Below are 13,885 nucleotides of genomic sequence, written 5' to 3'. Positions count from 1 at the left end.
GGCGCTGAGCCCACACCCCACCCGCTACAGCAACGCAGTCCCTTCCCCTGATGGTACCCCAGGCCCCTCTCGTCCCTGCGGAGCCAGCTCATCAGCCACCGCAGCCCTGCGGGAGGGGGCCGGTCCCGCAGGCTGGCTGGCTTCTCTTCCCAGGTCACCTGCCTGACCCCCGGCTTGGCTCACAGCCACTCTGGTCATCCATCACGGTTTCCTCCCTCCTGGACACTCCGGCGTTCACTATCTACGGATACATTTATTACAATGAAACCCGACTTGTTTTTCCAGAAAGCGCTCTACTTGATCATGAGTTTTATTAAAAATATATTTACTTGTTTTGTTATTATATTAAAGATTTTGTTCCTCTACTCAGCAGTGTTAACTTGGTGAGGCTTTAGCACTGGGATTCTCTTAGCTTTGAAGAATGAAAAGATCTTCATCCTTTTTTTTTTTTTTTGCTCTAGGATCATCTCTATTGTGGGCCTGACCTGCTCCATCAAAGGGTCCAATGTGCTGCACCCCAAGTCAGGGAACAGAGCTGGGCCACTTTGGGGTCTTCTCCCAGCGTCGTTCCTGCTGGCAAAATTGAGGAATTGTGATCATTACTATTTTCCCAGAAAAATCCCTTTCATAGAAGCGTCTAGATTTGTCGTCTCAACATTATCATCCTTTTTTTTTTTTTTTTTTTTAATGGTTCTTGGAATGGCATCCGTCTCTGAGTTTACACGGCCCTAGCCGTCCCGCTTGTGTGTTCCTGCAAAGTCGAGACACCCAGCGCCCCCTGCCCGGCTGAATGGGAGGTGGACAGACAGGAGACCCATGCAGCATGGAGGGGAGAGGTGAGACCAAGCCAGGAGGACCCTCGGGGATGCCCAGCGGCCGGGCGGGGCAGCTGGGTGGGTGGAGGCAAGGACCTGGTGGAGGAGAGACCCAGAGAGGGTGTGGAAAGGAAGACCTCACCCCAAGGCCATCTGCCAGGCCAGCAAGGATAAGGGAGTTGACTGAGTCTCCTGTGCCCCTGAGGGGGACTCTGGCCGACCCCTCTCGGGTGGACACTTCACCTCTAAAATCTCTTGTGGGTGGTTTTAGTGACCTGAGTGGACACGCTTGCGACTTGAGGCCTGGGACCAGAGGAAAGGCAAATCCCCCTGGTCATGAGTGGGGCCCAGGTCATAGGAACACTTGGGGCCAACAGACCGATGCGCCAACGTTTAAACGCTTCCAAAGCGTGAGTCACTCGGCCATGTCGGCGCTTTGCGACCCCATGGACTGTAGCCCACCAGGCTCCTCTGTCCATGGGATTCTCCAGGCAAGAAGACTGCAGTGGGCATCCGTGCCCTTCTCCAGGGGATCTTCGCCATCCAGGGATTGAACCGAGGTCTCCTGCAATTGCAGGCAGATTCTTTACCATCTGGGCCACCAGGAAAGCCCCCAAGTGTCCTTCAAATCTATTCTGCTCCTTCCCCTGGGCAATCCTACTTTCCCTAAGTCCTGGAAGGCCTAGGGTCAGCATGGGATTTTCAGACCCTCTGGAGTTCTTTGCTGGAATGCGGTAGCCAGGGAGAGCCAGCCCTCAGCTGTTTCGAGGGGACTTGAGCGTTCCCATGTGGAATCCCTCACTCCTCAGGCCCCAGCTCCATCCACACCGCCCGTAAACAGCTAGCCATCAAACCCAGGAAGAGGCCCCCAAGGGCCCTGGAGGTGGGACCACTGGGGAGGAAATTCCTGGGCTCCAGACCCCAGAGGGTGGGCTGGGAGGCCTCTGGCCTCCTCCGCAGCATGGGAAGGGCTGGATGGGGCCAGAGCAGGGCCCACCAAAGACTGACTCCTCTTGTCCAGGTCAGAGACCACCAGCGGGGAAGGACGTGTATAGCCCGGCGCACAATAAACTGGAGAAACACATGAGGTAGCCCTTGGTTTTTGTTTATTTTTTCAATAAACAAAACTTTTTTTGCATGTCTGGTGCAGAGACGGGGAAGCTAAAAAGAGCTCATCATTGACATGTTTGAAATTTTTCAGTTACAAGATCATCACGCCTGCTCCTCCCCCAGGTTGGGGACCACGCTAGGGACATGTCTCTGATGGCTGTCTTTGAGCTTCCCCGGGATTGGCGTAAACTACACACTACTCCAAACACACACGAGGTGTGGATGGGCAGTCAAGGATCCCAACACTCTCAGCAGAATCTGGTTACCCCATAGCGGATGGAATGGACCAATTTCTGCATGACGTGAAGACCGTGGCGAGGCTGCTGACTTGGTTCTGATCTTGCGGGATGTGTGTTAGAGGCGCTGTGGAATTTGGGTGGGGCGGCCTCATCGAGTGCTGGTAAGAGAGGATCTGTCACGTGGGCAAGTGAGATGGTCAGGCTGCAAGGGAGGCGTCTCCCCTCCCACGTTGCTTTACCTGCACTGCGCTAGGCTCCCTGGGGACTCCTGTGTGTCCACGCCCCTCCCAGAGGGCCCCTCATCCTGCGTCCTCAGCTCCCTGCACACCGCCTTGCACTCAGCAGGTGCTTGGAAATGCTTCCGGATTGAATGGATGGTGGATGAAGGATGAATGGGTGAGGAACTGGTCAAGGATAGGCAGTGGGTGGGGTGGGGGTGAGGGTCTTTTCCTTGTCGTCAGGGGACGTGGCTGTTCTCTACAACACGGAGGTCGAAAGCGTGGAGTAGAGAAATTTGAGCTGTGTCCAATCTTAGAATTTGGCGCGAGGGGAGACTGAGAATCAGAACCGTCAGCTGACTCGATCAGGGGGTCTCACGTGAGAGAGAGGCTGGGCGGGGGTGCCAGACCCCCACCCAACCAAGCCAACAGTTCTTTTTTTTTGTCTTTTTTTAAATTTTATCTCTTAAAACAAACTTAAAATGAGATGAGATGGTGACTCCAATGACTTGGGTCGGGGGTAGGTAGAGGGGGTTGGGGGGAGGGCTGTTAGAGACTGGGGTGAGGGCCAGGGAGGGGAGGGGTGGGGGCAGTAACTTGAGCTGGGGGCGGGAGAGGACTTGGGAGCGGGGACAAGGAGGGGCGAGGGTGCAAGGCTGACGGCTTGGGGTGAGGGTGGGAGGTGGTCGCCGGGGGAGGGCTTGGGACTGTAAGGGTGGCTTGGGCTGGAGATGACGAAGTCTGGAGTGATGGGGACAATGTCTTAGGTGAGAACTGGGGAGCCTGGGGGAGATGAGGGTCGGGCCGTGAAACACGATGACAAGGGGCTGGGGGCGGTAAACCGGTGGCTGACGGGTGATGAGCTGGTGGTCATGTGACAGTTGGTGACGCATGAGGATGCATGTGATTCGAATGACGGAGACGGCGTAGGTGACGGTGGCTTAGCAAGGTAAGCAAGGCAGGTAATAATGCTCAATAAGCTAAGAATATACATTCCTATCTTAATAATTCAAGAAACAAAATACTCCTAACTGGTACCCAAGGGCTGTTTAGCTGCCCAACTCCGAGAGCTGGAAAGCTAAACAGAACTCTGTCCCATCTACTTTTGCACAAAAGATAGATGCTCTTTTTTCTAAAAAAAAAAAGGCAACGTTTATCATTCAGAAGCTGGCTAGGTCTTTGGGGATCTGAGGGTGGTTAACTCAGCAACACAAATGAAATCCACGCTGTGGTCTGCTCTGGTACCTCTATGGCCACAGAACTAGAAAATGCCCCACAAGCGATAATTTCCACCAAACCCTGTGAAAAACCTTGGTGAGGGTTGTGTTGCTGCTCAGACACACCGGGGCACTTGCGGTTCAAGATGCACTTAAATTGCTGGGGGACATCTCTAACCTACAGGGTCGGAGGCAGGCACAGTTGCTGGGGCCTTGAGTAGGTGGGTAGGTTGGGGAGGGGGCTGCCTAAGGGTCAGCCCCAGACTGCACACTGGGACTCAAAGGGGGCGACCGTTTCCGGGTGGGCAATGGGCCAGGAGGCTCCCCACTTTGAGAAATGCAGTCAAAATTCATTTCAAATACATCAAGTGTACATCCAGGATAGGCCAAAACCTTCGGATCCCAGGATGAGACTTAGTCTTCATCAGATCCTAATTTTTTAGGGGCACGGTTTTGGTTCATCACTCCCTCGTTCCTAATTCAGATGTTGAGGGCAAGAGAGGACCCTGACGGTCATGGTGTTCAAGCCCCCGCCTGGAGGTGGGGGGGAGGAGGTGGCCCAGGGTGGGAAAGGGACTCGCCAAGGATCACACAGCGAGTGAGTGGCAGGGCTGGGACAAGGTCCCAGCACCCCCAGCAACCAACCCGGGGCTGTCTCTCTCTCTCTCTCTGCCTGACACACGGCCGCTGCACTCTGCTAAAATCCCAAGTCAATCGGGAAGATCTAAAGCTTTGCGGTGTTGACATGAGTGCGAGTCGGGAGTGGTGTGTGAGAATTAACGAACGAAAGAGATTTTAGCCCTTTTCACAGTGGGTGGTCATGCACAGCACTCGTAACGGTTTCACGAGGACCCTGTGGCCGAGACCCCACCCCTGGTTGGAGGGGGCGTCGGCACGGAGCCCTGGTACTGTTGCCATGTTTTTTTTTGGTCTTTTTTGATTTTAGGTTGAGATTTTAGAATAACATACTTATTTGTCTTACTCACTTAAAGATGAAATTCTCATTATTATTATCGTTATTATTATTTTTTTATATCATGCATTAAGAAGAGAGAAAGAGGATTCATCTGGCAATTACGTTGGTTGCACACACACGGCAGCGCAAAGGCAGGAGAGGGGAGCGTAGCGTTCACCAGATTTGACACAAAGGAGAGCAAATTCCACCACAAAGATAAGAACAGACCGCACAGAGAGACAGGGGGCTCTGCGGGGACCCCGAGAAGGGGGGGGCCGGTGGGGCGCTGCTCAGATCTCCTCCTCGCCGGCCTCCTTGGTGAAGGTGGTCATGTCGATCTTCTCCGGGAAGACGATGTTGACGGCCAGCTCCTCCCCGCTGTTGTAGTGCAGCAGCAGGTTCTTCTTCTTGCGCAGCATGTGGTTGTAGCGCAGATTGGACACCCAGGCCTCGCACTTGTTGAGGAAGACGATGCCCATGGTGCCCAGGACCACCAGGCTGGTGAGCACGCCCAGGATGGTGAAGCAGATGGCCTGTCCCTCGGAGAGGAGCGGAGTGCTCTTGTTGAGCTCCTTCATGGACACCTTCAGGACGCGGTGCTCGGGCTGCGGCACCGGCAGCTCGTGCACCCCGGGGGTCAGGCGGTAGGTCAGCCCGTAACCGCTGGGCAGACGGGTGACCTGCTGGGGGCCCGCCGCGCGCTTCCGGCCACACCGGGGGCCGGTGAACGCGGGCTTGCACAGACACTCGAAGCTCACCTGGGAGTGCTGCAGGCAGGTGCCGCCGTTGAGGCACGGCTCGCTGGTGCAGGTGTTCACCGGGCGGCTGCAGGTCTTGTCCATGAAGCCGGCGGGGCAACGGCAGCGGAAGTCACCCCCGATGTCGGTGCAGATGCCCTGGTTCTCGCACGGGTTGGGGATGCAGCTGTTGGTCACGATCTCGCAGAAGTTGCCCGAGAAGCCAGGGGGGCACAGGCAGACAGCGTGGGGGGCCCGGCCCTCATCGTCCACGCAGCTGCCTCCGTGCTGGCAGGGCGAGCTGCAGCACAACAGGGCACAGCGTAAAGGGCCCTCGGGCGCTTGGCTAGGACAGCAAGGCTGCGGTGGGGGGCGGGGGGGGGTGCCCTGCTCCCCCCTCGTGCCACACCGCAAACCTCCTGGGGCCCAACCAAAGGGCAGGTGCTCAGAACGCTCGAGCTGAGGGAGTGCCAGCCAGGGAGGCCCCGGGGTAGGGGTGGGGAGTGGGTGCCTGGCACCGGGAGCCCCTGCCTGTGAGGGGCTCCCGGGCCATCCGAGGTGGGGTGGACACCTCACCCCCATCACGCCGCCAACCTGGAACATGCCTGACCTCCCGTGCCAGGATGCCCATCTCCTCTCCCACCTCTATGTCACCTCTCCAACCAGAGGCATGACGGTTAAGTCACTGGACAGGTGGGGAAACTGAGGCTGAGAGAGGCAAAGTTAGTGATACCCCAGGGCTTCAGCCCACCCTCCCCTTAGCTCCGCCCCTGGGCCACAGAGGCGGAGCCAAGCAGGGTATCCCTCAGTCTCTCCCACCACCACCACCGCCGCCGGCCCCAGCCCCTTATTATTAATTTTATTTTCCGTGGAGTGAGCCTGCGGGCTATTGTACTGGGAAGCCCTTGGGGACTCTCAGAGTGAAAGAAATCCACGCTGTCTGCAAGGCAGGAGCAGCGTCTGGGCCTGGCTGGTTAATAGTGGCTCATTCACCCCAGTGCAGCCTGCAGACCGAAGCTGTTTGCTCAAAGCGGTGCACACGGAGCATTTAATGTAAGTGCTTTTAAACGAGCAGACCCTTTGTCATCTGATAAATGCCGAAACTCCGGGGAAGAAAGGGGCTCGGAGCGCAAGGAATCAGCATTGCTGCTGCAAGGGTGAGGGCGAGGGGAGCCAGGGCTCTGGAGGAATTTCAAGGACCCCAGGCTCTATTTTGACAGACGGGCTCAAGTCTATTAGGGAGGAAAGCAAAATATTTTAAAGGTCTTGCTCCGTATTTCCCCTTCCTGCCAGGAAGCAGAAATGGAGCTCGGTGGTCACCCCTGTCCTCCGACCTCACCCTGAACTCTGATCTTTTTTTCCCCTAATATTTACTTTTAATTGAAGGATCATTACTTTATAGGATTTTGCTGTTTTCTGCCACACATCAACACGAATCAGCCCTGGAATGCTGATTTTTAGAATGCTGCAAGAATGCTGGTTCCTGGCCCATGTGGCTCTGGGGGCTCTCTGCCCCGTCCCTGGAAGGGACTTACACTTCGGCTTCCTCATGAAACAGGGGCGTGCCCCCACCTGCAGCCACTGGCCCAGGACTGGAGACTGCCCTGAATTCTCGCCCGACCTCCCTGGCCTCCGTTTAAACCCCCTCCTCAGGGGGTGAGGAGGGCAGTGCCGCTGAGCAGATGAGGACTAGAAACGGCTGAGCTGCTGGGAAGTCTGCTCAGGGGGGCACCGGAGAGGCCAGGGACCGGTCCATCTGCCGTGCCCACGCCCTGGTGGCCCCTCCCCATGAGGGTGGCTGGGGGCCGGACCCCCTCCCCCTCCCCCTCCCGCCTGTCCTGTGCTGGCCATAGCCCCCTCTCCCCACCTCCTAAGACGGACATCCCAGGAGACCCAAACGCAGAGCCTGCCACCCCCTCCCCCAACCAAAGCCGCCCCTAAGGTACGGAGAGCGGGTTTCACCAACGGCCTCAGGCACTGCCGAACTCTGATCTCGTTACGTCACCTTTAGAAAATTATGCCGCTGGGGCTCGGGTTCACAGTCCCCAATCTACTGTCATTCACACACATCAGGACTTGGGGACGTCAGGGGAATATGAAATCGCCTTCAGGATTGTTTGGGAAAAAATGATGGAAAGGACACACTCCCCCATAAAGACCCCATCGCGGGGGCAGCCCCCCCGCAGGCTGCAGAAGGAGCACTTCCTCGGTCTTTTGTCCGCCGACAGGTCCGCCTGGGTTAGGCTGAAAGGGTCTTTAAGGGGTGGAAATGGGACTCTAAAGCAGCGTTTTATCAGATCCGCAGGGAGAGAATGCTCACCCATTCACCACGCAGGGCCCATCCATTTCCTGACAATCCTTTCCTGAGAACCCGGGGGCGCAGGAGCACTCGTACTGGCCGTCATCGAGGTTCAGGCAGGTGCCGTTGTTGGCGCAGGGGGTCGAGGTGCAAGCCCGGATGTCTGGGAAGGGAGAGAAAACCAGGGAGATTAGATGAGGTTGGTGGCGGGGTTGGGGGCACGGAGGCTAGAAGGAGAGCATCCTGGGTGGGGGCAAGGAGAGAGAGGCACCCGTCCCTCTGGTCAAGGCGGGGAGCCCGTGTGAGCAGCCCAGATTCTCTGCTTGTGGTCACTGTCCAAGGTCACCCAGCGGGGTCCTCAGTAAGGGAGCTCTGCGACTCCCCCAGAACCCTGAGCTAAGTAAACAACTCTGGAGGCCAAGGACACAAAGTCACGGCCGTTCACCAAGATTTCACCCAGGCCCGCTGTGCCCTTTTTCTGGCACCAGGTCACCTCTTGGGTTCTGCAACAGTGACCTTCACTGCAGACCCCTCCCCTCCCCCTAACGCTCCAGACCAGTTTCTAGTGTCTGAGGAGGTCCATGGTGCCCGGGAGGTGGAGGGGTGAGTGCAGCCCAACTAACTGTTAGAGACATCACCTGCCCCTGTATACTGTTCCATCAAAGGGGAGTGGGGAGGTGGGGGAGGAAATGAGATGTAAAGCCCCCTGTTGGGAATCAGGAAACCTGATTGAACCCCAGCACTGCCTCGTCTCCTGGTGGTCTGTCTGCTCTCAGGTTCTGAACTAAGGGGGTCTATGATAAAAAGGTTGCATCTTTTGAAGGCGGTGAAATGAGAGCTATTGAGTGCTCGCCTGTCAGCACGGGTTTCCATGAACACTGGTATATTTCCACCGCCTTTTTACACCTCCCGTCACGCACACTTCATTATTCGGGGCTCAGCAAGGCAGGGACGGGTTGAACAAAGGGGGGCCTGAGGCGGGGGCTCTCTGACCGGACAGAGACCCTTTCTGCATCCACCTTCAGCCAGCTGCAACTCTCCCCCACCACCCTGCCACCCCAGACTCTATGCCTCACTTTCCCTGCTTATAAAAGGAGGGCTTCTCCCCAGCCCATGTCTGAGTCCCCCCTTCCCCTTGGGTTTTTCCACCATCTGAGCTGCCGCCTGAGCCAGGGCCAGCCAGAGACGCAGCGGTGATTGAGGGGCAGCTCTGGGTGGGGGTCCCCGGGGGCTGTGGCCACACACGTGCAGATGGATTCGCTCTTTTCAAGAGCCCTGCATCCTCTCAGGGAGAGGGGATGGCTGTCCGTCAGTAAGGAAAAGCCCCGCACGCCAGGCGAGGGCCTGTGCAGAGCTCACACGAGGAGTCTGGCCGGCACAAGGGGAACATAGGGGATTTATCACTATGGGAAGGCCCTGGGCGTGAGCGCCAGGCTCCCCTGTCACTGAGAACCTTACGTGTAAGCACAAGAGCTATCGACCACCCACTCCTCTCCTGCAGTGAGAGCCGAGGATCCGAGGATCGGCTCACCTTCTCCCCCTCCCTCCAGGGCCTCCAACCCCAAAGTCGGGTGGATTAAGCCACCACAAGGGGAGAGCGGCAGGGGGTTTTTGCCTGCTGGGGCAGCAGCTGTGGCAGTGACAGCCTCAAAGACGGGTGAAAAGGGAGAAGGCCAGGAACTACCCGGAGGGCAGCTTCCTCTGGACCCAGCCGCCCCAGGCTTTTGTCGACCCAGTGGGGAGGGACCTTTTGTCTGGGTCCCGGGCTTAGATATCACAAAGAGTGGGGCTCCGGGCTAAAAAGCCCTGATCCCCAATGGTGGTTTTTCCGGGACCCCCTTGGGTCCCCCAAACAGCTCAGAGATTCTTGCAGGGAGTCAAGCCCTGCTGGCCAGAGCCTAAGTCAGCTATAGGGAAAAACCTGCCTCGTGCGGGTGTGGGGGAGGGCACTTTAAAGACCCACATGCTGGGGGATCTTGAAAGCCCACTATGGCTTTGCGCGGAACGGTAACATTACAGTTCTTAGGTTTTTCTCCAAGGAAAGCATTAGCCCCCCGATGAGAATGAACACATTTTGGAGGCGGAGGGTGGAGTTTGGTAGCCAGCTGGCTGTTCTCCTGACTTCCTAAGAGTCATGAGCAGACCCAGTTGCTTCCCTGAGCCTCAGTTTCCCTCCTGGGAAACTTTGCAGACGCTGGCGTATGGCAGCTGCCTACACTGCCAGGGGAATTTTCTCAAGGACCCTGGTCTGCCTGGGCTTCAGGGCAGGTTTTGCCAAACAAGAATGGGCTCGGTTGAACATTTTGCAGCCTGAAACTGCAGCGACAGCCAACTGTCCACTTCTCAGGGTAATGGAGGGCAAAGATGGCATAAATTAATGAAATCAACAGATAACACCAATCTGCACTTGAGCTACTTCTCAGCCTTTCCCGACCTGCCACCCCCCAGCCCCTACACCTGGCCTCGTCCAGCACAGCCCCCAGCCCTGTCCCAGTGGTCCTGACCCGGTAGCCGCTGGCCCTAGCGCTCAGCACCCAGCACCCTCTCCACGTGTGTTTGCGTGTGTGCTGCAGCATCCTTAGTAGCCTCACCTGTGGATTCCTTGGCATCTTGGCTCTGTGACCCTCCCCTCTTTGAGCTTCAGTGCCCCCACTCCCCCGGGACAGATTTCTGCCGTCCCCACCCTCTCAGCTTTGGGTGGTGTGATCCTTTTGGGACTCTTTATTCAACAGGCAGCCCCCCCGCCACCCCCCACCCCAGTGCCTTCCCCACTGCTGGGCGCTGGTGGTGCAGTGGGGAGCAGCAGTAAGTGCCCCCTCCCCGTGGGGAAGCCCCCAGCACCAGTGGGAAGCGGATAAACAGATCATTACCATCCAGACTGCTGGGTGTGCTGGGCGAAGGCCGCAGGGGGAGGGGAGGCAGCCGCCACCGCACTGGGCGGGGAGGAGGTGGCTGGGGGCAGGGAGGGCAGGGGCAGGCGCCCACCTAGGTCACAGAGGTGTCCGTCCCAGCCGTCCTTGCAGATGCACTGCCATGGCTCCACGCAGAGGCCGTTCACACAGCCGGGAAAGGTCACGCACTGGTCACACAGGGGACCCTGCCAGCCAGGCTGGCACCTGTGGGGTGTTGGTGGGGGAGAAAGATGGGGGCATGTGAGTGGGGGGGGACAAGGGTGGAGAGGGAGTTGCTGTGGAACTGACAGCGCTCGGGGAGGGGGTCTCTGCACAGTGCTAGGCCGGTGGGTCGCAGGAAACCAACGCCAGTCACCTGAGCGGGAAAGCTTAGACTCGAGATGAGCTGAGGGGCCGGGCAGAGGGGTCCCTAGGAGCCAGGGGAAGAGCTGCCTTTTGCCGCAGTGGCCCGCAGTGGTCTCACCCTGCAAAAGGCTCTCCTGCCCGCCCCCATCTCTGAGGAAACAGACAGGAGCCAGTGGCACCATGTCCCCCCCCCCCCCGCCCCCGCCATCCCCAGACACCCAGTCCTCTTCCCCCACCCTTCTCCCCCAATGGTTGGTTTTCTGTGTGGGCGAGGGCGCTGTTTGCTGCAGTCCAGGGGCCCCCCACTTTTTCTGACTGCGTCACAGCTCCCCAGAATTCTGCCCTGCCCCCCCAACTCGTCCCTGCCACGAGCTGCCTCTGGGGAGCCCCTCCATTACCTGCACACACTGTCATCGTCGCAGAATCCATTTTCAGGGTGGCAGGCCGGGAAGCATTCAGCTCCTGGGGCACAAGAAAGGTTACGCCATTCGCTGCACGAGGCCCGACAGGCCGGGAAGGCGGCCTCCTCCCCACCGGGGCTCTACCAGCCTGGCCCACAGTCAGGCACGCCATCGAAAGCCACCCAGGGGAAAGCCCCCGCTGCTCCCGGGTCTGGGGTCATCACAGCACACTGCCTAGCTCCCGGGGCCCGGTCAAACACCCAGCGTCCCTCAGAGAAACGACAAACGTCAGGCCCTTCAGGGCAGGGATGGGGAGACATCGAACCAAAAGAGCTTGACCCCGGGGGACTGGGCCAAACCCTCAATTTTACAAAGTGAGCTAAAGGTGGGGCGGGGGACAGATTTTTGAGGTATTCAGCTCGGGAAAGCTCAGACAGGTCCACCTGGAAGGCTCATAGGTAAGGCGTCTGAGTTTTCCAAAGGTTAATCCCAGCGAAGCCAGGCACCCAGGTCAAACTCCCCACCCCAGGCGCTTGGTATTAAAAAGACCAAGGGTTTTGCGGACAAGACTGCAATTCTGACACCCTTTAGAGATTCTAACACTTTAATAGGCACCTACTGTGTGCGTTTATTTTAACTCTCAGCAGCTTTTCAGACAGCCCCCCCATAAACACTGGCGCAGTGGGGGGGGAGGGCCCTGCGCGAAGGGGGTATGCTGCGTCACGGACAGATGGCCGCCGCAGACAGGAGTGTCGCAGCCCCTCACCTAGACCAGCGCCACGCGGGAGGGGCACGGCCTGCGCTCCCGGCTGGGACTCTGGGGCGACGACGGCAGTCACCCTCCATAGCCCCCACAGGCCTGCTCCCGAGCGCACACGCAGAGACCCCCCCCAAAGTTGCACCCCAGAGCGTTTTCACAGAGGGCTCCCCAGCATCACCTCGTTTCTCCATACCTCCGCTCTGCGCACCGGGCCCCTGCGAGCGCCACTTCTGCGGGGCGGGAAGGGGCCGGGGGTCCCACAGCCCTCCCGCTCCCCGCGCCCCCCACCCAGGACCCCAGGGCCGGGCTTGGCATGCGAGGGTGGCAGGGGGGCGAGGCAGGCACGGCGCGGGGCTTAGGGTTAGGCGGGACGGGCGGGAGTCGGGGCGCACGGGACGGGGCGCGCGGGGCACAGGGCGGCCAGGGGGGCGTCGCAGGCTTCCCCAGAGGGGGCGCGAGCCGGGCCGCCGGGGGGCTCACCATGGGCACTGCGGCCGAAAGCCAGCAGGAGCAAGAGGGCGGGCAGGAGGGCTGCGGTCGCGGCCATCGCGGGGCGGCCGGGGGCGCGGTCCCGGGAGCGGCGCGGGCGCGGGACCTGCTCCGGGCGCCGCGCTGGGCTTCTGGTTGCGGACGCGAAAGGGGGCGCGGGCGCGCGGCGAGGGGAAAGCCAGGGCTGCACCGGGCTGCGCGCTGCGCTCTCCGCTGCCGCCGCCGAGCTGCCGCCGCCGCCGCGCGCGCCGCCCTTTTCGTACCGCGGCCCCCCCGCGGCCCCCGCCCCTCGCCCCCGCCTTCGTGCGCACGGGGCCGGCGCCGGCCAGTCCCTGTGACCCCCGCCTTTCGCGGGGCCGCCCCCCACCACTGCGGTGTCCCGGAAACCCGCTCGCGCACGCGGGCCACTCTTGGCTAGACGGGCACAGGTACCCCGCGCGCGTTGGGCACACGTTGCCCCCACAGGACGGCACACGGGCGCGCACACACGGGCCGGCTTGGAACAAGTCTCGGTAGCCGAACCTGGGCTGGGCCGCAGACCCCAGGAAGACGCGAAGACGCGCTCGGAATACAAAAGCACGCACAGAAACACCAGAGCACTGATCGCCAAGGTCCCGAGCACGCATGGCATGGTTCACGCACCCAGAAACACACAAGCGCACACTCTAGACACCGGGGAAACGCACACTACCCCACACGCAGCGGGAAGAACACTTAGGAGAAGCCTTGGGGCACCCACTCTCCTAGCCATAAACACGCAGGGGGAAATTGCAGGCACTCTTGTGGGAGCACATACAGCAACCCTGACACTGCGACACACACAGACACTGCAACACACGCGCACGTCATAGAAATGGCCGGACCGCCACAAGCTTGCTCAGTCACAGGCACGCAGACAGGCAGAGGACGTAGAGTTATGAAACCCGGGCGTCCTCAGCATGTGCCAGGCCGTCTGCACAGGGCACGTGTGCAGCCTCGTGACACCTGGACACGCGAATACCCTGGTGACATGCAGACACCTGGGCACATGTTCCATCACGTACACACACACACACGCCATCAGGCCCTAGTCCCGCCAGAAGGCTCTCATACATCTGATATTCACACGCACACACACATACACTGTCCCCGAAACTCACGGATGTCAGGCTCTTGGTTACACGCTTATCAAAACACACATACGGGCACCCAGCACAAACAGGCACGCACGCACACACAGGCCCTATCACGTCCATCTTCGCCACCGTGACATATGCGGGCAAGCTCACAAGTATGCTCACACGGACACGCACAGTTGCACACCCGGCACTCGGCAGGTGTTCCATATCCACCAGGAGGCCTCCAGCTGGGGGTCACACAGAAGTGCAGCTGGGGGTGGGGACCCTGCC

The 13,885-nt window shown here is 59.3% G+C and overlaps 1 protein-coding gene across 4 annotated transcripts; it reads right to left on the bottom strand.

Moving 5' to 3' along the window:
- Positions 1–4,581: 4,581 nt before the first annotated feature.
- On the bottom strand, positions 4,582–12,723 carry DLK1 (delta like non-canonical Notch ligand 1). Of its 4 annotated transcripts, none has more exons than XM_070357981.1 (6): positions 12,489–12,723; positions 11,246–11,309; positions 10,576–10,706; positions 7,612–7,753; positions 5,313–5,592; positions 4,582–5,159 (listed from the first exon to the last, which is right to left on the bottom strand). In XM_070357981.1, the coding sequence occupies exons 1-6, from the start codon at positions 12,553–12,555 to the stop codon at positions 4,845–4,847; spliced, it is 999 nt and encodes a 332-aa protein (XP_070214082.1). In that variant the 5' UTR covers positions 12,556–12,723; the 3' UTR covers positions 4,582–4,844. The 4 variants fall into 4 exon arrangements, with proteins under 4 accessions (XP_070214082.1, XP_070214083.1, XP_070214084.1 ...); XM_070357982.1 differs by having other exon boundaries at positions 4,582–5,093; XM_070357983.1 differs by having other exon boundaries at positions 4,582–5,087.
- Positions 12,724–13,885: the final 1,162 nt, after the last annotated feature.

Source organism: Bos mutus, chromosome 21 (assembly GCF_027580195.1).
Source record: "Bos mutus isolate GX-2022 chromosome 21, NWIPB_WYAK_1.1, whole genome shotgun sequence".
Classification (NCBI taxonomy): Eukaryota; Metazoa; Chordata; class Mammalia; order Artiodactyla; family Bovidae; genus Bos; species Bos mutus.
Note: the sequence above shows the minus strand (reverse complement) of the source record. Positions and strands in the feature narration are given on the sequence as shown.

What these genes read in the sequence shown, in the direction of transcription:
- DLK1 (XM_070357984.1), bottom strand. Translation starts at nt 12,555, where the DNA reads ATGGCCGCGACCGCAGCCCTCCTGCCCGCCCTCTTGCTCCTGCTGGCT. An exon ending in CGGACACCTCTGTGACCTAG is followed by an intron (nt 7,754 to 10,575) that starts GTGGGCGCCTGC and finishes CTCCCTTCCCAG; the next exon opens with ACATCCGGGCTTGCACCTCG. An exon ending in GGGCCCTGCGTGGTGAATGG is followed by an intron (nt 5,593 to 7,611) that starts GTGAGCATTCTC and finishes GTTGTGCTGCAG; the next exon opens with CTCGCCCTGCCAGCACGGAG.